The sequence below is a fragment of the Monodon monoceros genome, unplaced genomic scaffold (genome assembly GCF_005190385.1).
Source record: "Monodon monoceros isolate NGI ecotype Baffin Bay Population unplaced genomic scaffold, NGI_Narwhal_1 Super_Scaffold_20, whole genome shotgun sequence".
In the NCBI taxonomy this organism is placed as follows: domain Eukaryota; kingdom Metazoa; phylum Chordata; class Mammalia; order Artiodactyla; family Monodontidae; genus Monodon; species Monodon monoceros.
Genome location: NW_021703777.1, coordinates 111,907,237 through 111,931,550, shown reverse-complemented (window position 1 = coordinate 111,931,550; position 24,314 = coordinate 111,907,237). Strand labels below are relative to the sequence as shown.

General features: G+C 35.5%; 1 protein-coding gene across 2 annotated transcripts in view; it reads left to right on the top strand.

Moving 5' to 3' along the window:
- LOC114902827 (bifunctional heparan sulfate N-deacetylase/N-sulfotransferase 4) overlaps positions 1 to 24,314 on the top strand; it is a 280,430-nt gene that overhangs the window by 19,399 nt on the left and 236,717 nt on the right. Inside the window, exon 2 of one of the 2 annotated variants that reach the window (XM_029235475.1) lies at positions 21,157 to 22,379. In XM_029235475.1, the coding sequence (XP_029091308.1) occupies positions 21,402 to 22,379 (978 nt within the window). In that variant the 5' untranslated portion in view covers positions 21,157 to 21,401. Of the gene's footprint in view, positions 1 to 21,156; positions 22,380 to 24,314 lie in introns of those variants that run through there. The other variant, XM_029235476.1, reaches the window with a different exon arrangement.

The following is a 24,314-nucleotide window of genomic DNA, read 5'->3' as shown; positions in this document are numbered from 1 at the left end:
GATATGTGTTATTTTGGACATTATTTGTAACATAAAATATATATTCATGTTTTTCTTTGCCTTAATTAATTTAGGATTATGTTTCTTAAATTTTTAATATATGATAATTTTATAGTTGTTTTGTTATTAGTTCCTAGATTAATTACATAATGGTTATAGTACATCTCTATGTGGCTTTTAGTTCTTTGAAATTTATTGAGACTTTCTTTAGGACTCAGTATGATTAATTTTTGTAAATATCTCCAAGTTCAGTAAGCATTCTACAGTTGTTGACTATCATAGTTTAAGTATGTCTTTTAGACCAAATTTGTTAATCGTGTTTATAGGTATTCTTAAACTTACTAATCTTCTATCCAACTTTTCAATCAATTCCTGAGAAATGTCATAATTCATCCTCTACAATTGGGAATTTAAAAATGGCACCTTGTAGTTCTGCTTTATATATTTGAGGTTGTGATGCACGTAAATTTAAATTTTAATGACTTCCTAGTAAATTGAATTTTTTATTGTTTTACAGTGATCTCTGTATTTCTAGTAATTCTTTCTGCCTTGAATCTAATTTCCTGATATTTACATAGCTTTATCAGTTTTCTTTTAATTAAAATATTTCTGATGTATCTTTTTCTAGATGTTTACTTTCACACATACTTTCATGTGTCACTTTTAAACAACATATACTTGGATTTGTCAAACTGCCAATCTTTGATTTTAAAAGATAATTTAGTTTATATTTAGTGTGATTACTAACATAAACAGACCTAAATATTTTTTGCTTTGCATTAGTCCTACCTTTTCTAGGTTTCTTTTTCTCCTCTTTATTCTTTTTTTAATTGAATATTTTTCTTTCATTTCATTTTCTCTCCTCTACTAGTCTTGAAGATATATATTCTGTATTGGTTTCATTAGAAATCAAAATATGCATGCCTAACTTACCAATGTCTTAAGTCAGTTAATATCATTACCATAATACAGGGTTCTTTAGAACATCTTTACTCCATTTACTCCCTTCTGATTTCTGTGGTATTGTTTTTGTTTATTTCAATTGGTCTTTGATTTTGTTTTTAGTCCCACAAAGCTTTATTATTCTCATTTTATATATTTAAGATCCTTTAGATTAATTTACATTTTTATCAATTATTTTAATCTTCACTCTGTTCAACAATTTGAACATTCTTCCTATGTTTGAGAAATTCACGATCCTAGAAGTTTCCACTTCTTCACTTTAGATATCAGATAATTATTTCCCTCTCTCACAGCCAAGGCATGGACATGCCAACTAAAAGTGTGTAATCAGATGTACCTCTACCAGACTTTGACTTAGAAGCTAGTGAAGTGAAGAAGCAGGTCCAGAACAGATTCCCTTTAGGTTAGAGTGTCTTCACCTATATCCAAGGTCCAGAGGCATCAGTAACAGCATCTCTTGAAGAGCTGCCGGGATCTCAATACTGACAATGCTGAATGTGCAATATTTGGTCTATGGTCATTTTTTCAAAGTGGACCTTTATGATTTGGGGTCTGTGTGTGTGTGTGCGTGTATGTGGTCTTAACTGTGACATGAGCAGAATGATATGACTAAATCTAATTAAGAACTATTTTTGATTGCATTTTTCAATCATCCTGATGTTTGCATTCCAATTATAGTTTGTAAGTTATACTACCATCTGATTTTATACTCATTTATGATATATTCTGTGATATTGAACATCATTTCTTAGTCTCTAAAATACTTTAACAAATTTTTAATGACTAACTTTTGGAAACAACTTTGGGAAAAACTCAAAATGTGAACAGAAATAAATTATATGCTTATACCTATTACTCAGGATGATTAATTTGAGTATATTTCATTGCACGAACAACCTCCTAATGATCTATTATCTTTCAAATAATCAGCAAAGCAGCTACATATGAACAGGTATTTTTATAGATTCTCAGGTAAATGATAAATTATAATGAAAGCACATAATACTACAATTCTAAGATATAGCTGTGAGCAGTAGAAATTGATATCTAGAAATCTTTCTTTGCAAATAAATCATAATGTCATTTTAAATAGAATTGTAACCACAATTTTAAATTATTTTGAATATAGTTCTTATGTTTTATATTTCCACATCAGAACTGAGAAGTAAAGTAAATTGGGAGATGATCTAAATCATAGTGTTCACGTTTCTCTTTTGTTTTTAAGTTTTGCTTAACATTCATTTTATGTTGTTTATTTACGCAAGATTATGAAAAGGAGTTAATCATTTAAGCAGATTCAGATCTTCAAAAATCATGTTTTGGGGGGCAAATGAAATTATTGCACAAACATGATTGCATAATAGAGAAATGTAAAACTGAATGGTAACTCTATTTCACACAAAAAAAGCATACATTGTACCTACTTAAGAAATAGAAGTCGTATATCCTAAAGAAAATGTTAATTTGGAAACAAGATATGGCAAAGCTGGTTTATACATCTTTGCATTACAGGCATTATACTTTTGTTCCTTTAAGTAAAAAATTTAGATCTTAAAAGTTTGCAAAAACTAGCACAATATTAAGGACAGGTGATATTTCATTTATCTTTATCTTGGGTATAACAGCAAAAAATATACTTAATTAAAAAACAGAAATAAGAATTCAGAAACAAGGAATCATACAAGTAGTATAATATTGGTTGTTTATTTCAAATATGAGGAAGAGAATTGACTAAATATATTTGGTGTAGAATTGTGGCGTAATTGGTGTTTTAACCTTAAGAATCACTGATGTTTCTCTGATGTCAACAGCAGAATGCTTTTCCTAAGAGCAAAGTAACCTGTGGTCTCTGTACTCAGCACTTCAGCTGTCTATGGAGAGGAAGTGCTGTGGGTCTATTTTTGCAATAAAAGCAAGAACATATCGCCCTCTAGTGTGGAAAAAGCTAGGAGATTGAAGGATTTTTCAGGAGTACGGAAAGAATACATTTTAAAAAGCAAATGTCTTATTTTCTCTCTTCAAATAAATGTGATATACCAATATTTAGGTTAACGTCTTGAATTCTAGAAACACAAATGCTAAACATGATTGATTAACCTATTTGTATGGCCCGTGTTTTAGGAAATGCTAACTAGATTGAGAATAAATTATTTCTTTTTAATATTTTACTTTAAAAAAAATTTTAATTATATTACATTTTATTGTAGTTGTAAACTTTATGAATTAGTTATAATACTTTATATCCTAGTATTTATAATAACTTTACTTATATTATAAAAATTAGTTGTAAGTATTCTTTTAATTGTTAAAAAGGTATTGAATAAAATTCTGTAGCATGGATCACTCAGTTAGCAGAGGTGACTGTATGGGTCCTTTTTAGCCAGAGTCTATCCCTAGAGAAAAATCTTTTCCCTTCCCTGAAATTCAAGGCTGAGGATTATGTGAAAATTTTATTAGAAAAAGTCATCTAGAAAATAAAAGTAGGAAGTTAATGATTAAGGCAGAAAGAACAACATTTATCACTGTATTAATAAAATGAAAGACTGACACAAAGTAAATTCTGGGGGAAAATATACCAATATTAATATAATCCAATTTCTCCAGACTTCCACTGCCTGTAGGTACACATGGGCTCGGTTAATAATAAAGCACCTACATTATTGGCTCTTCTCTCTCATCACACAGTCATTTCAGTGCCCTTCAAGGTTTCATCTGTGCTTGTCAAATGGTAGGTCCATCCTGGCTTTCCTGCCTGTCACCAGTCTCACTGCACAGAAATCACTGAATGTGTCTCAGCAAAGCCACTGCTGCAGGCACCCACCATGGAAACACAAGTGCACATGCAGAGTTGTGCCTTCCTATACCCCCAGTGCTCTATGTGCATGAGGGTCTTGAACAAATTTTGCAAATCAACTCAGGCAAATGGATGGATGCGTATCTGCTGCTCCTTGAAGACTCAGGTTGATCAGAGATGCCAGTGCCTATCTCAGGGGTAGACAAAACTTTGCCATTTGGGGATCCTGCCACCCTTTTTAATCCAAGTACTGTATTTTTCATTTCAATAACAGATTAATATGAATATGGTATTTTTAAAGAATTATTTACCTGTATCTTCTGACAAATTTGGACTCATGAGAAACAACTGATGCATCATAATATTTTAGTTATAAGTAAACTTAGAGATAATTTGGTGCAATTGATTTTCCAATTTTCAAAATCTTAGGTTTGAATTCTGAGATCATTGTTCCAATAGAACGATTACAAATATACTAACATGGAATATAAATTTAACTGATTTAGTCAAGATTATTAAGTTTCAACTATGTGTCTAATTTAGTATTGGGTTATGCTTGAGGGGAGGGAAAGTAGTTTAGTGTGAAAAGAGAAGTTTAATAAACAGACTAGTCTATTGAAAATGTACCCACAATCATCTTGGGAAGACTTAAATACGTTTAACAAAAATGTAAGGGTATCACAAAAAATATATGGACGACATATTCTTCAGCTATTTAGAGGAAGAATGGTTATCAGGGATCAGAATGAATAGGGAAGGCTTATTATTCACAAAATTACAGAATTTTAGAGTTTGAAGCAACCTTAATATTATCAGATTCACCTCCTTTTAAATTTTCTACTTAGATTTTTTGTGCTTTTTATAAATATACTTCATGGTTCCTGCAGAAAATTCAAATGATATAGAAGAGTATAAGAAAGACATAGATGATCAATCTCTTAATGAGTATCCTTTCAAATCTCCCTTTTTAATGGATACATGGAAATAGAAAGATAAACAGCTACTTTTCTTTAGTTTCCCAATGACGAAATTGAAGCTCAGACTTTTTCTCCCACCCCACAAGTTTCTGGAGAAGATAGCATTTGAGCTATTCCTTGAGGTAGAGGAAAAAGTTTAATATATGCAAGATGTGAATAAGTTGCTGATTTAGCATAAATCAGCATTGTTTCATACATGAGACAAAGACTCTTTGCTTGACCAAACTCTAAGCAGGCTTCTGAACATTCTCCCAGGTGTGCACTTTCTTGCAAAATCTAGTTTTCACAAGAATCCTGCTCACTCAGTTTACCCAGAACCCCTTCACCCCCACCTCGATATCTGATCACCTTCAGTATCCACTCAGTTTCCTCATCCTCCACCATCCCCAAGACGATGTCTCATAATCCCAGCCTGTCTTTAGCAAGAATCCCGTTAGGTAGTTTTAGCTAGAACCTCCCTTACATAGAATGTTTCCTCTTAGTAATTTTCCATTCACTGACTCCCACTCTGATTCTTGGCTATAAATTCCTACTTGCCCATACTGTATTCGGAGTTGAGCCCATCTCTCTCCACCACTATAAAACCCATTGCAGTGGTCCCTATACCTATCACAGTGGTCTTGAGTAAAGTCTACCTGACCACCTTTAAGTGTCATTGAATGTTTTTTTGTTAATATATGACTTACAAGGTGGTCTACAGTGTGCTGAAGATTCAATTCTGAATAAATCACAGTCCCTGGCTTCATGGGAATTCATGAGTAATTAAATTGAAACTCATTTAAACTAACGTTTGCAAGGCAGGGGAGGGAGAGTGATTTTCTTGTTGCGGCTTTATCTAAACTGAATCTCTAAAAGTGAAACAGAGCTGGTCAAACTTAGAAAGAGGAGAGACAGCTTTGGTCATTCCAGAACTGCAAATGGGTCAACATGTAAAGTGCAGGAATAACAAGAGGAAAGAATTTTGCAAGAGAAAACCTTCAAAAAGTTTGACTTTAAAGGTGCAGAGAAAGATTAAGGCAGTAGCTAGGGCTGGGGTAGGGGGCAACTGTGAGAGGAACTTGTATGAACACAGGTGTGAGTTAAATTTGTGAAGAAGATTATAGTCTTAAACTAAAATAAATACAGGACAGGCAGATAGACTTAAATTAGTGAGCAAATGGTGGCGACTAAAGCCATTCAGATATTAAAATATTATAATTACCAGACAAAACATATGCAAACGCTGTTTATAGTGAATTACTAACATGATTATCCCCAGTTTTTAAATCCTCAGAAAAGAGAGGTTGAAGTTCTAGAAAAGACTTAGGGGTGAAAGGAAATAAAATAACTTTAAAAGAGATATATATTTTCCACAGAACCAGGAAGCAAGTAAGCAAGTAAAGTGATACTTCCTTAGGTTTGAGAAACATTGATGGGAGTCAGTTTGGCTCCCTGGGTGATGTTTAGCTGGTTCAACCCTCACTTTCTATTTTCTTTGTAGCGTAAATTGAGGAGTTAGGTGATGGGTCTACCAGGTTTAAAAAGGTATTGAAATCATCAGAGTGTATATAGTTGGGGGAAAAGAAATGAAAAAAACAATGATGGATATAAGAAGGACTTCTCAATCACGTGTTCCTTTTATTATAACTAGTTATGTTATAATTTTAAGTTAAAAGGTAGGATAAAAATTATGTTTATCGTGTAATCACAGCTACATAAAACCAGATTATAAACTACATATCGAGAAGACACTAGGAAGAAATATATGAGAGGATTTTGTTGAGCAATATTCATTTCATTTTTATTTTTCTAGGTTTTCAAATTTTTCATGCTTTTGTAATAAGATTTATTTAATAATTTGCACAAAGAAAGTAGTAGTGTCAGCTTTTTAAAATTTTTTCATTTCACCTTTGTAGATGTAACAACTTATAGAAAAAGAGCCTACTTTTGAGAGAAAATGGTTAAGATTATATCTAAATAAGTAAGCAAACCATTGTATTTCCTCAGTCATCTTTTGTAGCTCCCATGTAAATTGTTTATATGGAGAGAAAATAAAATGGTGATAGGAAATATTGTCATATAGATTGGCTGATTAATGGCCACACTTCACAATAAATTCATTAGCACAAGTTTTATATCCAGTGTTAAAAAAATAAAAAAGACTTTCTAGAAATGAAAGAAAAATAGATAGTAAATAAAGAGAAGAAATTAAGAACAAATGAAAGCAAAATAAGGTAGGTTTTTTGTTTTTTGTTTTATGATGAGATGATATACGCTGAATTTGTAGATGTACATGGAAAATAGTAGGCTGTTAATAAACGTTGATACATTTATGTGTTGAATGAATGTTGGATGAATGCCTTTGCTTCTTACCTAAAGGAGAAAATAGAAGCATATCCAAAATTGAATTTTAGACAGCTTATCTGGTCCTAGTTTGATTTTGAATGTCCCATTGTAAATATTACCCCCAAATCTAGACAAAAATGAGACAGATGCCACAGATGTATCCAAAGTCATCCCAAGTTTCTAAGGGAGTTGCCTGGATTTCAGGAATCTTTAGGAAAGATACAGGCATTTCAAAGTGGTTTAATTCTACTTAATTCTGGACCATACTGGAGATATCATTATTTCAGTAGTGTTAAGGGCAAAAAATCAATAATGAAATTTTAAATATAAATACAAACAGTTTTACACAATGATTATTTTACTAGATCACCCCACTTGGTCACAAATAGCATTTCTGCTACTCTATCTAGAAATCTTATGTGGTAAAGCAGAATAAATATCCATTTAGTATTTTCCTTCTCAAAGTTCCCATGTTTTTCTGATAAACAAGATAAATATATAGATATTTACAGTTTGATTTTAATAAAAATGGATTCTTTTTGAAAAATCATATTGTTTCTCTGCTTTAGAAAACAAGACCTAGGAAAATGGTAAATAGGCACTATATATATCTCTAAGAAATGATGAGAAAAGAAATCAACTGAAATTTACTTTTCTATTTACTGAGTTGCCTTTTGAAGTGTGAATACAGCTGATAGCTCAGAGCTATGTACCTAGTATAATATGATGTTACAATATACTATGGTGGTAGTAATGTTATCATTATGTTTGAAATGACACTTTTAGGAGTTGTACTGATAAAAATGCACACTTGAGGACTGAAATAAGTGTATGTTATGTCACTGAAGTCAAGAAAATATGAAATGTATAAAAGTTAAGTAATAGTCAACTGGTTATTTACAAGGGTAGAAAATATCCTTATTGCAGAAAATCATAAAATAAATACACTTCTTTGATTTTGAGTAAATATAACAATTACTCATCACTTTACACCTTTATTTGAAAGAAGTTATATATGCGGCTTTGGTTGTTGCCAAGAATAATATCACAATACTTTGTGTCCTGGAAGCTGAAAGGAGCGCCAAGTGACCAAACTACATGTTATCAACCAATTCCTAACTTGAGTCAATAGTGGATATTTTCAGGAACCACTTGGAATCATAGGAGACTACATTCATCTACAGCTAAAACGTCTTCAGTATTTATAAAACCAGGTTAAACGATTTGAATTATCTGTGCTCTCTTGAGTAGTGTTTTGCAAAAACTTTAGACCCTGACTCAGAATAAAAAATAATCTTGCATTGGGACCCAGAACACAAATAAATACACACACACACACACACACACCCCAAACATGTTTCCTAAAGCACTATTTACCTTACACTTCGTGAAGTACATCAATATTTCTATTCTCATCTATTTTTTTTTCTTTTATGTGGTGTTGACCTATAATTTGAAAAAAAAAGAGTATCTCTCTTGAAATATGGTTATAAATTTTGGAATTCTCCCCTAGAGATTGAAGGTGCCATTAATATATTTGAATGCATGGTTAACTGTGTACATAGTACAGTTTTTAATTAAAAACACTGCTTTATTTATATGAAATATAAGCTAATTCTTCATAATATTCCTAAGGGCAAACAAAAATCTCATGAAGCATGTAGAAATGGGATACTTAATAAAATGTTTTCCCCCCCATGTATCATGAAAAGTCAAAGGTGGTCAAATTATTGCAATTCTTATGTCATCCCGACTTACAACACAGCTTCTTTTGATCTGATCCAATTCACTTATAGATGTTTTCTGCATTTTTGTTAGATATTTTTAGCTTTGAATATCTGAATTGTTAAAGTTGAAATAAAACTTGCCAATATTTGTGTTAAAGTACTTAATTATAGTAACTGTTAAGAGTTTGGTTTCAACTAACTTAATTTTTATTTTTCTCATCAGTGCAACTGTGAGAAAATAGAACTCTAGCATCACAAATCACTCATGGTATAATCTCAGTCTTTTTCCTAAACCCTCTAAACCTCAATTTCTTCATTTAAAAAATAGACTAATAATGGCTAAACAGGATGATGAATGCAAAGAAAGTAGCATAATGACTGGCAAGTAGTAGCTACTCATTAAATGCTGGTAAATAGTTTCTCTTTTTTTTTCAATTTCAGCTGAACTTTAAGAGCCTCTTGGATGTTCTGTATAGTTCATCAGTTCACGTTCTAGAAAGAAACAATCACACATACAATCATTGCAATTCTTAGCCCCTGGCTTACTTCTGAATTTCCTTCTTGCCAAAAATCACTCTAGTACCTGCAGTTGCTTTGTTCACTAATTTCTCTGCTGCTACCTGATATTACTAAAAATTTATAATGATTGAGACCCCTTGGTAAATGGACTTTGCAGACTATTTTAGAAAATCTATAAACACAGTTTGGAAATAAGTCAAAGAGCGATTTTAAAACAGATACACAGAACAATAATTTTTTCATACTATCTAATCTTAAAAGAGGGAAATTCTGGGAACTATTTATTCCACTACTATTGATATGATGAGTCACACTTGGAAGATCAGAAGTTAAAAAACGAAAAAGAATGAGAACAAGGAAAGCAGCACCTAAAAATGCCTTGCTTTTTTTCTCATCAAAGTCTGCACAGGGATCACACAACTGGAATTTCGGGATAGATTGTTGCCAAAATAATGAGAAGGTCTCCCTTTCCAAATTTTTAACAATAGATTTATTAGGATATGTGAAAGCCAGATTCAGCAGAATTGGGATCAAAGTCTATTTAATTTGCTTGGTATGGTGCTTGAGGAAATATCAGTTCTTCACAGATACAGTTTACTCAGTCATCCACACATTTGTCCATTCATTCGGTAACAAAAGACCAACATCATGGTGGAAGGGGAAAGCAGACCAAGTGCTCCTGTTTGTGCCAATTCGTTGCTAATTGGTCTCAGGTTCATCCTTCACAATGCATTTTATTAAGGTAAAATTAAAATTTAACATATCACATAGACTCCTTAAAAACACATGCCACATAATTTTTAGACTTTTGGAGCAGCATTTTAATGTCTTCACCATTATCTTTAAATGAATATTCTTAGTTTTATATGACTCATTTAACATACATGTGTCTTTAAAAATAATCTCGATTGTCTTATTTGACCTTTCCAAGGTGCTTAAGTTGGTGTTCCTACCTCCTTGCATTTTGCCTTGCCTTTTTTTTTTTTTTAATGGTCACAGTACTAGATAGGCATATAGAAAACCTACTTTTCCTCCTGTATGTTTCTCCTTTACTCTCGCACTACTATCACACTCATAACACTTCCAACACAAGGTGTGTGCGGTTCTCCCCCACACACCAAGCAGTGCTTTGTGACACCAGCCAGGCGTCCTACAATTCAAATTTGACACTAACTGGAGTTAGCACAGACCCCATAGGTTAGGGGCTCGGTCCCATAAGACTGCTCCCCTCTTCAGATCCAATCACAAGTAGTAGGTCCCTGGCTCTGTCCAACTTGGCTACAGATCGGAGGTCCCCATGACGCCCCACCTTGGATTTGATTATTTGCTAAAACAGCTCACAGAACTCAAGGAAACACCTGCTTAGTTTTACCGGTTTATTATATGATAAAGGATACAGATGAACAACTAGATGAAGAGATCCATAAGGCAAGGGCTGGTACAGTCCTGAGAGTAGGACCTTCTGTCCTCACAGAGTTGGAGGTGTGTCACCCTCCCAGTGAGTGGATGTGTTCCCAAACCTGGAAGCTCTCTAAGCCCAGTACTTTGGGAGGTTTTATAGAGGCTTCATTGCATTGGCGTGATCAGTCATTTCTAGCCCCTCTCCACTTCCTAGAGGATAGGGCTGGGCTGAAAGTTCCAAGCTTCTAACTATTGTTTGGTCTTTCTGGTGCCCAGCTCCCATCCAGGAACCCACTAACTGTTGCCTCTGAAGCTGAATCCAGCCTGTGTACCCTGATACTGAACTAAGTCTCTGAGACAGAATTTTGGGTGAAGTAGAAAAGAATAGCTTTATAGCTTTGCCAGGCAAAGGGAGCCACAGTGGGCTAATACCCTTAAAACTGTGTGTCCCAACCTGAAGTAAGGGGTTTAATGGTAGTGGTTCAAAGAGAGCATGATCCTCTCATGGACATTCTTCTGATTGGTTGGTGGTGAGGTTAGTGGGAGTCAGCATCATCAACCTTCTGATTCCAACAGTCTGGGGTCTACGTGCCTGTGGGCACCATATCGAAGTTAACCGTTAACCGTTAACTTCTCCCGCCTGGTAGGGGTTTCAGTATTTGCAAAACAGTTCAAAGATATTGTGTGTATCCCTTGTTGGGGAACCAGAACCTTGCCCCAAGGCTGCACTATTGTTTCTCTTGACTGTTGTTTCTCCCTTGTCTTGTATCCTCTCCCTTCCCTAATGAATAATTGTTTGAACCTGCCGGTTGGAACTCAGGGAAGGTCATGGAGGCTGAATGAAGACTATTTCCTGTAATCAAATAAATAGGGGGCACAGGAAGGCTTTTGTGCCCAGTAGCCCCACAGGGTCCTGCTCGTATCACCTCATTAGGACGAAAGACACTCGTATCACCAAGGAAATTACAAGGGATTTAGGAGCTCTGTGCCAGGAACTGGGGGCAGAGATCAATATACATTGTTGGGGCTCAGGGAAGCCACCCCAAATGTGCCAAAGTGGCATATTGATTATTTGGAATTAAAGTTACTTAAGAAACAGCCAGTGTGAGAAGAATACTCTACCTCTACTTTGTCTCCAGAAATTAGGAAGTAATCTCCCATGTGAAAGGTACCTTCCCTGAAGCAGGAGGTAAGGAGACATCTTTATCACCAGAGATAGGGAATTCAGAGTAGAAAAGGCTGTGTAAACAAACTGCTTAGATTCTACACTAACTAGTACCCAAGCCCAAGTTTCTTTGTCTGTCAATTACTCTCAAATTTATTGTTTCTTTGCCTAAAAGCTGCTTGCTTTGGTCACTTCTTTTTTTTTTTTTTTCACATCTTTATTGGAGTATAATTGCTTTACAATGGTGTGTTACTTTCTGCTTTATAACAAAGTGAATCAGTTATACATATACATATGTTCCCATATCTCTTCCCTCTTGCATCTCCCTCCCTCCCACCCTCCCTATCCCACCCTTCTAGGTGGTCACAAAGCACCGAGCTGATCTTCCTGTGCTATGTGGCTGCTTCCCACTAGCTATCTATTTTACGTTTGGTAGTGTATATATGTCCATGCCACTCTCTCACTTTTCACAACTTACCCTTCCCCCTCGCCATATCCTCAAGTCCATTCTCTAGTAGGTCTGTGTCTTTATTCCTGTCTTACCCCTAGGTTCTTCATGACATTTTTTTTTTCTTAGATTCCATATATATGTGTAAGCATACGGTATTTGTCTTTCTCTTTCTGACTTACTTCACTCTGTATGACAGACTCTAGGTCCATCCACCTAACTTCAAATAACTCAATTTCGTTTCTTTTTATGGCTGAGTAATATTCCATTGTATATATGTACCACATCTTCTTTATACATTCACCCGATGATGGACACTTAGGTTGCTTCCATGTCCTGGCTATTGTAAATAGAGCTGCAATGAACATTTTGGTACATGACTGTTTTTGAATTATGGTTTTCTCAGGGTATATGCCCAGTAGTAGGATTGCTGGGTCATATGGTAGTTCTATTTGTAGTTTTTTAAGGAACTTCCATACTGTTCTCCATAGTGGCTGTACCAATTCACATTCCCACCAGCAGTGCAAGAGTGTTCCCTTTTCTCCACACCCTCTTCAGCATTTATTGTTTCGAAATTTTTTTGTTCTAGTTCTGTGAAAAATACCAGTGGTAGTTTGATAGGGATTGCACTGAATCTGTAGATTGCTTTGGGTAGTAGAGTCATTTTCACAATGTTGATTCTTCCAATCCAAGAACATGGTATATCTCTCCATCTATTTGTATCATCTTTAATTTCTTTCATCAGTGTCTTATAATTTTCTGCATACAGGTCTTTTGTCTCCTTAGGCAGGTTTATTCCTCGATATTTTATTCCTTTTGTTGCAATGGTAAATGGGAATGTTTTCTTGATTTCACTTTCAGATTTTTCATCATTAGTGTATAGGAATGCCAGAGATTTCTGTGCATTAATTTTGTATCCTGTTACTTTGCCAAATTCATTGATTAGCTCTAGTAGTTTTCTGGTAGCATATTTAGGATTCTCTATGTATAGCATCATGTCATATGCAAACAGTGACAGCTTTACTTCTTCTTTTCCGATTTGGATTCCTTTTATTTCCATTTTTTCTCTGATTGCTGTGGGTAAAACTCCCAAAACTATGTTGAATAAGAGTGGTGAGAGTGGGCAACCTTGTCTTGTTCCTGATCTTAGTGGAAATGCTTTCAGTTTTTCACCATTGAGGATGATGTTGGCTGTGGGTTTGTCATATATGGCCTTTATTATGTTGAGGAAAGTTCCCTCTATGCCTACTTTCTGCAGGGTTTTTATCATAAATGGGTGTTGAATTTTGTCAAAAGCTTTCTCTGCATCTATTGAGATGATCATATGGCTTTTCTCCTTCAATTTGTTAATATGGTGTATCACATTGACTGATTTGCGTATATTGAAGAACCCTTGCATTCCTGGAATAAACCCCACTTGATCATGGTATATGATCCTTTTAATGTGCTGGATTCTGTTTGCTAGTGTTTTGTTGAGGATTTTTGCATCTATATTCATCACTGATATTGGTCTGTAGTTTTCTTTCTTTGTGACATCCTTGTGTGGTTTTGGTATCAGGGTGATGGTGGCCTCGTAGAATGAGTTTGGGAGTGTTCCTCCCTCTGCTATATTTTGGAAGCGTTTCAGAAGGATAGGTGTTAGCTCTTCTCTAAAAGTTTGATAGAATTCGCCTGTGAAGCCATCTGGTCCTGGGCTTTTGTTTGTTGGAAGATTTTTAATCACAGTTTCAATTTCAGTGCTTGTGATTGGTCTGTTCATATTTTCTATTTCTTCCTGATTCAGTCTTGGCAGGTTGTGCATTTCTAAGAATTTGTCCATTTTTCCAGGTTGTCCATTTTATTGGCATAGAGTTGCTTGTAGTAATCTCTCATGATCTTTTTTATTTCTGCAGTGTCAGTTGTTACTTCTCCTTTTTCATTTCTAATTCTATTGATTTGAGGCTTCTCCCTTTTTTTCTTGATGAGTCTGGCTAATGGTTTATCAAGTTTGTTTATCTACTCAAAGAACCAGCTTTTAGTTTTATTGATCTTTGCTATAATTTCCTTCATTTCTTTTTCATTTATTTCTGATCTAATCTTTATGATTTCTTTCCTGCTGCTAACTTTGGGGTTTTTTTGTTCTTCTTTCTCTAATTGCTTCAGTTGCAAGGTTAGGTTGTTTATTCAAGATGTTTCCTGTTTCTTAAGGTAGGATTGTATTGCTATAAACTTCCCCCTTAGAACTTCTTTTGCTGCATCCCATAGGTTTTGGGTCATCGTGTCTCCATTGTCATTTGTTTCTAGGTACTTTTTGATTTCCTCTTTGATTTATTCAGTGATCACTTGGTTATTAAGTAGTGTATTGTTTAGCCTCCATGTGTTTGTATTTTTTACAGATCTTTTCCTGTAATTGATATCTAGTCTCATAGCGTTGTGGTTGGAAAAGATACTTGATACAATTTCAATTTTCTTAAATTTACCAAGGCTTGATTTGTGACCCAAGATATGATCTATCCTGGAGAATGTTCCATGAGCACTTGAGAAAAATGTGTATTCTATTGTTTTTGGATGGAATGCCCTACAAATATCAATTAAGTTCATCTTGTTTAATGTATCATTTAAAGCTTGTGTTTCCTTATTTATTTTCATTTTGGATGATCTGTCCATGGGTGAAAGTGGGGTGTTAAAGTCCCCTACTATGGTTGTGTTACTGTCGATTTCCCCATTTATGGCTGTTAGTATTTGCCTTATGCATTGAGGTGCTCCTATGTTGGGTGCATAAATATTTACAATTGTTATATCTTCTTCTTGGATCGATTCCTTGATCATTATGTAGTGTCCTTCTTTGTCTCTTGTAATAGTCTTTATTTTAAAGTCTATTTTGTCTGATATGAGAATTGCTACTCCAGCTTTCTTTTGGTTTCCATTTGCATGAAATATCGTTTTCCATCCCCTCACTTTCAGTCTCTATGTGTCTCTAGGTCTGAAGTGGGTCTCTTGTAGACAGCATATATATGGGTCTTGTTTTTGTATCCATTCAGCCAGTCTGTGTCTTTGGGTGGGAGCATTTAATCCATTTACATTTAAGGTAATTATCAATATATATGTTCCTATTCCCATTTTCTTAATTGTTTTGAGTTTGTTATTGTAGGTCTTTTCCCTCTGTTGTGTTTCTTGCCTAGAGAAGATCCTTTAGCATTTGTTGTAAAGCTGGTTTGGTGGTACTGAACTCTCTCAGCTTTTGCTTGTCTGTAAAGGTTTTAATTTCTCTGTCAAATCTGAATGAGATCCTTGCTGGGTAGAGTAATCTTGGTTGTAGGGTTTTCTCCTTCATTACTTTAAATATGTCCTGCCAGTCCCTTCTGGCTTGCAGAGTTTCTGATGAAAGATCAGCTGTTAACCTTATGGGGATTCCCTTGTGTGTTATTTGTTGTTTTTCCATTGCTGTTTTTAATATGTTTTCTTTGTATTTAATTTTTGACAGTTTGATTAATATGTGTCTTGGTGTGTTTCTCCTTGGATTTATCCTTTCTAGGTCTCTCTGTGCTTCCTGGACTTGATTAACAATTTCCTTTCCCATATTCGGGAAGTTTTCAACTATAATCTCTTCAAATATTTTCTCAGTCCCTTTCTTTTTCTCTTCTTCTTCTGGAACCCCTATAATTCGAATGTTGGTGCATTTAATGTTGTCCCAGAGGTCTCTGAGACTGTCCTTGGTTCTTTTCATTCTTTTTTCTTTATTCTGCTCTGCAGTAGTTACTTCCACTATTTTATCTTCCAGGTCACTTATCCATTCTTCTGCCTCAGTTATTCTGCTATTGATCCCTTCTAGAGTATTTCAAATTTCATTTATTGTGTTGTTCACCGTTGCTTGTTTCATCTTTAGTTCTTCTAGGTCCTTGTTAAATGTTTCTTGCATTTTCTCTATTCTATTTCCAAGATTTTGGATCATCTTTACTATCATTATTCTGAATTCTTTTTTGGGTAGACTGCCTATTTCGTCTTCATTTGTTAGGTCTGGTGGGTTTTTATCTTGCTCCTTCATCTGTTGTGTGTTTTTCTGTCTTCTCATTTGGCTTATCTTACTGTGTTTGGGGTCTCCTTTTTGCAGGCTGCAGGTTCGTAGTTCCCGTTGTTTTTGTTGTCTGTCCCCAGTGGCTAAAGTTGGTTCAGTGCATTGTGTAGGCTTCCTGGTGGAGGGGACTAGTGCCTGTGTTCCGGTGAATGAGGCTGGATCTTGTCTTTCTGGTGGGCAGGTCCACGTCTGGTGGTGTATTTTGGTGTGTCTGTGGACTTATTATGATTTTAGGCAGCCTCTCTGCTAATGGGTGGGGTTGTGTTCCTGTCTTGCTAGTTGTTTGGCATAGGGTGTCCAGCACTGTAGCTTGCTGGTCGTTGAGTGAAGCTGGGTGTTGGTGTTGAGATGGAGATCTCTGGGAGATTTTCGCCGTTTGATATTACATGGAGCTGGGAGTTCCCTTGTGGACCAGTGCCCTGAAGTTGGCTCTCCCACCTCAGAGGCAAAGCAATGACTCCTGGCTGCAGCACCAAGAGCCTTTCATCCACAGGGCTCAGAATTAAAGGGAGATAAAGTAGAAAGTAAGAAAGAAAGAGGATAAAATAAAGTAAAATAAAGTAAGATAAAATAAATAAAGTTATTAAAATAAAAAATAGTTATTTTAGAAAAAATATTTTTTAAGTTAAAAAAAAAAAACGGATGGATAGAACCCTAGGAAAAATGGTGAAAGCAAAGCTATACAGACAAAATATCACACAGAAGCATACACACACACACTCACAAAAAGAGAAAAAGGGAAAAAAAAAAAATATATATATATATCATCGCTCCCGAAGTCCACCTCCTCAATGTGGGATGATTCGTTGTCTATTCAGGTATTCCACAGATGCAGGGTACATCAAGTTGATTGTGCAGATTTAATCCGCTGCTCCTGAGGCTGCTGGGAGAGATTTCCCTTTCTCTTCTTTGTTCGCACAGCTCCCGGGGCTCAGCTTTGGATTTGGCCCCGCCTCTGCGTGTAGGTCACTGGAGGGCGTCTGTTCTTTGCTCGGACAGGACGGGGTTAAAGGAGCCGCTGATTCAGGAGTCTGGCTCACTCCGGCGGGGAGGGAGGGGCATGGCGTGCAGGGCGGTCCTGCGGCGGCAGAGGACGGCGTGACGTTGCGGCAGAGGACGGCGTGACGTTGCACTAGCCTGAGGTGTGCCGTGCGTTCTCCCGGGGAAGTTGTCCCTGGATCCCGGGACGCTGGCAGTGGCGGGCTGCACAGGCTCCCTGGAAGGGAGGTGTGGAGAGCGACCTGTGCTCGCACACAGGCTTCTTGGTGGCGGCAGCAGCAGCCTTAGCGTCTCACGCCCGTCTCTGGGGTCCGCGCTGTTAGCCGCGGCTCACGGCCGTCTCTGTAGCTCCTTTAAGCAGCGCTCTTAATGCCTTCTCCTCGTGCACCAGGAAACAAAGAGGGAAGAAAAAGTCTCTTGCCTCTTCGGCAGGTCCAGACCTTTTCCCGGACTCCCTCCCTGCTAGCCGTGGTGCACTAACCCCCTGCAGGCTGTGTTCACGCCGCCAGCCCCAGTCCTCTCCCGGCGCTCTGACCGAAGCCCGAGCCTCAGCTCCCAGGCCCTCCCGTCCCGGCTGGTGAGCAGACAAGCGTCTCGGACTGGTGAGTGCTGGTCGGCACCGATCCTCTGTGCGGGAATCTCTCCGCTTTGCTCTCCACACCCCTGTTGCTGTGCTCTCCTCTGCGGCCCCGAAGCTTTTCCCCTCCAACACCCGCAGTCTCCGCCCGCGAAGGGGCTCCTAGTGTGTGGAAACATTTCCTCCTTCACAGCTCCTTCCCACTGGTGCAGGTGCCGTCCCTATCCTTTTGTCTCTGTTTATTCTTTTTTCTTTTGCCCTACCCAGGTACGTGGGGAGTTTCTTGCCTTTTGGGAGGTCTGAGGTCCTCTGCCAGCATTCAGTAGGTGTTCTGTAGGAGTTGTTCCACGTGTAGATCTATTTCTGATGTATCTGTGGGGAGGAAGGTGATCTCTGCATCTTACTCTTCCGCCATCTTCCCCCTCTCCTCCGTTAGTCACTTCTTAAGTCCTATATCTATGAGACCTCCATACATATGAAATTAACTTTGTTTTTCCTCTGCTTTCTTTCTTTTTTTTTTTTTTTTCATTTTAATTGTTAGAACACCTCAATGAACCAAGTGGGCTGGGGGGAAATTTTTCCCCTCCCCAAATATATATACTATATCTCTGGCATACCATATCATTTCTTATCTCAGGCATAGGACATAAGTAAATTTCCTTGTTACATTATCTTTTATTGCTCAGGCTTCCTCACCTCCACTGGCCAGTTTTTGCTAGGGAAGAATAAACAGGAGGATTGAATGGAAAGTATAACTCATTCGATTAACACACACACATACACGCACACAAACACAGAGTGAAACATATATCTACAGTGGTGGTAATCTGCATCTATTAATTTTAAATAAATGTCACATTTAAATTTTATTTATTCTTTTGGTTGGCAGATTCTAGTTCCATATGCTTTTTTATTTCCTTTTCACTATTGCATATTAGAATGAGCTGTTCTAATATGCAAAACTGACATCTCATACTTTGTACATTCAAAAATAAAAGTCACATTTTTGATGTCAGAAGAGATAAGGATTTAACAAATATTAACCTGGCATGCACTTAGTTTCTTTACAAATTCCTGATTGAATGCATTCTGAAAATACTAAACCACCAAAGTATGTGGATTAGATTTCTACTTTTGTGGAGTGATGCAGGGGTGGGGTGGGGTGGGGTGGGAGTGGGACTGGGACTGATTCCATGTCTCCTTAAATGGATTTTTTAATCAAATACATGAGCTTGGAGAAGTCTGGGAAGGAATATAATAAAGACTGGATAACTTTCTTTGGCAAATTCCAAATCTCTTTCAATATTTATTTTATATATATAATTTAATTTGATTTTTATTTTAAAATGTACTTTATGAACATTTTCAAACATACATAGAAGTAGAGGGTAGACCATAATTGGTTTATATATTTTATACCAAACCTAAGCCTTTTTATCACTGTATTTTATTTCTTTTTAGTAAAATAATAATTCAATGTATTCAAAGGGAACAGAACTTTAAAAAAATTGAAAGGTTTTGGGGGAGCAAATAATTATCTTAAAAATTATGTCTGATAACAGTGTATTAGTAAGTCCCTAGCATGTGGAGTTAATTTTCCTTTAAAGTGAATTTGAGATCACTGGAGAGATTTTTTAAATTGGCTCACTATTTCAAAGGGGAAAATTCAGGCCTACTTATATATTTGGAATCTGAAGAAGTAAAATGTTTGGTAGAAATTAAAAATTTTTAACTCATGTACTTTTGAGATTGTTTAAAATTTTTTTCCCCAAAATCTAAGACAAAAACAAATGTTATTTCAACTTATTGTTGATTTTTAAAATTTAGATTACTAAGTAGAAAAAATGTGTTTCAGAACATAAAAATAAAGCGCTATAATACTATGTTTAATCATTTAATCTAATATTCTTTTAATCATTATTCAGTTTCTTCAAATTAAAAAATAAAAAAGAAACATAAAATATTTGCAGTGTGATGGAATATACAACTCATATTACAAAACACTCTAATTTGATTCTCTATGATATAGTACATCAATAATATACACCTTAAAGTATATGTATCACATTAAAAACATAACCTATTTTGGTTACTTTTCTAGGGATGCTATTTTGGTAAACTGGGAAATAGAAAATTCCATAATTAGTCTAACACAGTTTTGAGGAGAATGAAGAAAATTTGTATAGGAAGGAATTCACTAAAAATCAGAGTCAAAAATAATGGAAAATTATGTCCATTTGTGGTGAAGCAATTTGGGAAAGCTGGGGTTAATGCTTTCTAATTTTTTTTCTTTTTTTCTACTTTTTTTCTTTTTAAGGAAATTGATAAGGGAAGTAGAACACTTGACTGTTGGATAAAATGTAATAATCGAAAACAATTTTAATTATAATTAGAGAAATCAGCCAAATTTAGGAATGTGCTTTGAGAAAAACATGTCAAGATTTTTCTTCTCATCTAGGTTTCTGGCCTCTGTTTCATTAAAAAGATCTAAGATCCTCTTCTCATTTTGTTCTTTCTCCCATAGCTTCTCTCTCACTTTGCTTCTAAGAATGGTGAAAGAGAAATCCTCTCTATTTTGGCTGTTATGGTGAAGAAGGCCAAGTGTCTCCCTGTGACTTCAGAAAAGAATGTTACTAAAGGGAAGAACCTGTAACTACTATGTATTTGAGACAAAATCATCCCCTCACCTTAGAACTCCAGATACCTAAGTAGATACTTAAAAGCATGTTAAGTGATACTTAAAAGCACTGGTCCAAATCCCACACGGATACCTGATTTTCTAATTCTGTAAGTATATAATGTCTACCAGCCTTGCAGAAGCAAGTTTTATGGTTTTTAAAAAGGTGGTTTTACCATTTATGGTTTTATGGTTTTACCATAAGTTTTATGGTTTTACCATTGTACACTAGAACTTTATTTCTTACCTTTTTTTTTTTGAGGTGACTAGTTTGAAAAATCTCAATCAGTATTTCTATATAGATGTATATTTTGGCAAAATTAAATAGGGTCTGTGTTCTTGAAGACATGAAAAAAATCTACTACATTCTAAGTAGTAAAATCTAGACTATTATATTATTAATATTTTAGCATATTAACATACTAAATTTATCTTTAATATGTATGTTTCTTATATATCAGCATAGGTATACACGAAAATACTTATATTACTATTTTTGTTTTAGTCATTATATTTCTCCTCTTTTTCAGGTAATGTTTAGAGGACTCTACAGCAACATTTGGTTTTGGACATATTCAAAATCTCTTCAACTTTTACTTTCCTAGTCCACTGTCCTCCAACTTTAACTTGCTTGCAATCCCATCAAACATTTTACATGGTTTGCAATGGTTACATGAACTTGTGGGAAGTAGCATTTGTACCATTTCATACTTTATTTACGATGGCACTTTAGGAAAAGAACTTGGAAAAAGCTTCCAAAGCAGTATTTTAAAAAATGAATCTTGTTGTGAAGCTTCGGAGAAGTTTTCGAACATTGATTGTTCTCTTAGCCACCTTTTGCTTGGTGAGCATTGTCATTTCTGCCTATTTCCTCTACTCTGGCTATAAACAGGAAATGACACTTATGGAAACCACTGCAGCAGCAGAATGTACTGACGTTAAAATCCTGCCATATCGGTCAATGGAGCTGAAGACAGTCAAACCTATTGATACATCCAAAACTGATCCTACAGTCCTCCTGTTTGTGGAGAGCCAGTACTCTCAACTTGGTCAAGATATTATCGCTATCTTGGAGTCCAGCCGATTTCAGTTCCATATGGTCATTGCCCCTGGCAAGGGAGACATACCCCCTCTAACGGATAATGGCAAAGGGAAATATATTTTAGTTATTTATGAAAATATTCTGAAGTATGTCAGCATGGACTCATGGAATCGAGAGCTTTTAGAAAAATACTGTGTGGAATACAGTGTTAGTATAATTGGTTTTCATAAAGCCAATGAAAACAGCTCACCAAGTACACAATTAAAAGGTTTTCCATTAAACCTTTTCAATAACCTAGCTCTAAAGGACTGTTTTGTCAACCCTCAGTCTCCTTTGCTGCATATTACCAAAGCCCCTAAGGTTGAGAAAGGCCCTCTTCCTGGGGAAGACTGGACAATTTTCCAGTATAATCATTCAACCTACCAGCCTGTGCTTTTAACTGAATTACAGACAGAAAAATCCCTTTCATCCTTCTCCAGCAAACCACTCTATGCGACGGTGATTCAGGATCTGGGGCTTCATGATGGAATTCAGCGAGTTCTCTTTGGCAACAACTTAAACTTTTGGCTGCACAAGCTCATCTTCATAGATGCCATCTCCTTCTTGTCAGGGAAGAGACTGACATTGTCTTTGGACAGGTATATCCTTGTGGACATTGATGATATCTTTGTTGGGAAGGAAGGAACAAGGATGAATGTCAAAGATGTGAAGGTAAGAACATTTATAAATCACATGATTATTTTTCTTTCACTAACTCTGTGGTATTGATGAAATAGAATTTTGAATATTTTAGACTTCTAATTACTCAAAACTTTAAGATGCAGTAAATTTGAGATAAAATAAGCATTAAAAGTAAAACTTAAACTAAGCCTTAACCATTCCTCACCTACCCCCAAAATGCTTCAGAGGGGCATAGAACTAAAATATCTTAAAGAGTATTTGAACTTAATCTCCTTGCCTCTTTTAGATTTTGCCCATCCCAGCCAACACCCCATAGAACAGCCTCCATTACTCCACACATGTTGCAGTTTGTAGCAGTAAGACTAATAACAGTCATGAAAATCTATCGCTGGACAGATCCTCCTGCCCTACTTAGGTTTGACAATGGTGGTTAAAATATAAGATAGAGAAGCAGCCCAAGACTTTTATATAACAAGTAAGCATAGTGCTTGTCTATACGAAATGTTCATACATTTGTAAATATAGATATGAAAAAAAAAGTTTTATAGGGGATGTGGTATTAGACTTGACCTCAGGAGCTACCATCACTATCTCTATTATCACGTCATTTTGGGTAACACAGCAGTGTTAACTGGTAGCACTTCTAGGCTAAGGTCAAGCTGGCTTCAGTATAACAAATTCACCCTGTGATTGCTATCAGATAAAGGAAAAGCCAAATATGTTTTACTAAGGTGGGTAGGTAATTCTGAGAATAATTCCCTTTTTTATCATCTTGATTCAAGAGTTTCACTTGTGCCTATCTTGTTTTATATATAATTAAATTCTTTCTGTGAACAAGTAATTTTAGCAAGCATATAAACAAAAATAATAGAACACAGCTTAGAATAATAAAGGAACTAGAGATTGTTAAGATCATGTCATCTTTTTTGTATTTCTGCTGTTAGGCTTTTTATCCTCCAAAGATGAAACCTCAATATAACAGCTCTTTTCCCCATCCTAACACCTTATGACCATTATAATAAAATATTATTAAAACCAGTGAAATAAGTTAACTTTTTAAAAATCTTCAAAATGCATGTGGACCAGTGAACTCTGTTTTTAATGAGCCACTGAATGAAGTATCACTTGACTGGGATCCAAATATTTTATTTTGAGTATTGTTGTAAAGGGATTAAGTGATCCCTCTTGAATTCTGTCTAGAGTTTTCTTTTTTTTTTACTTATGCTTTTTTTGTATTTACTATTCCTTTTAATTAATGTAAATTCTAGTTTTATTTTAATTTTAAAATCAAAAACTTAAGGCAAGGTCATGTGCTTCAAATGGTTCTCTGAGTGATTCCTATCCTGAAATCCTGAAAGGAAAAGTTTCCTAATTTTAGTCTAATAAACTGTATGAATTGAAAAAGTTCTTTATAACTCTTAACAAATTTTTCCACCTCAAATTCAGCTCTATCACTTATTCTCAATAGAAAACAAATAGCTATTCACCACTACTCATCTAATATTCAAGGATTACTGAGGACTTCTTGAGTGACATAACCCCAAACAAAATAACAGAATACCAAAATTTAACAAAGGCTGGAACAATGCCACAGACAGATAAAGAATCAGAAAAGTTACGTGTGTATATATATATAGATATATATATAGTGTGTATGTATGTGCATATGTAAAGTAATTGTATATTCTATACACACACACACACACACACACACAAACACACACACATGCCCATGCTAAGTTAACTGTCACTTTGAAGAAAATACTCTTTTCTGCCCCTTTGTGTGTTGTATCTGGTTCTTGCTCAGAACTATTAACCAAAGAATATCAGAAACTTGACTGGAACTGAAATAACTTGTTGGGTTACTTATAGGTCAATAGGGAATACTGTTTTTCAATATAAAAATTATAGTTCTAGTCTTGGGAATTTGATTTCTCTTTTGACTATTATTTTTTGGATAAATAT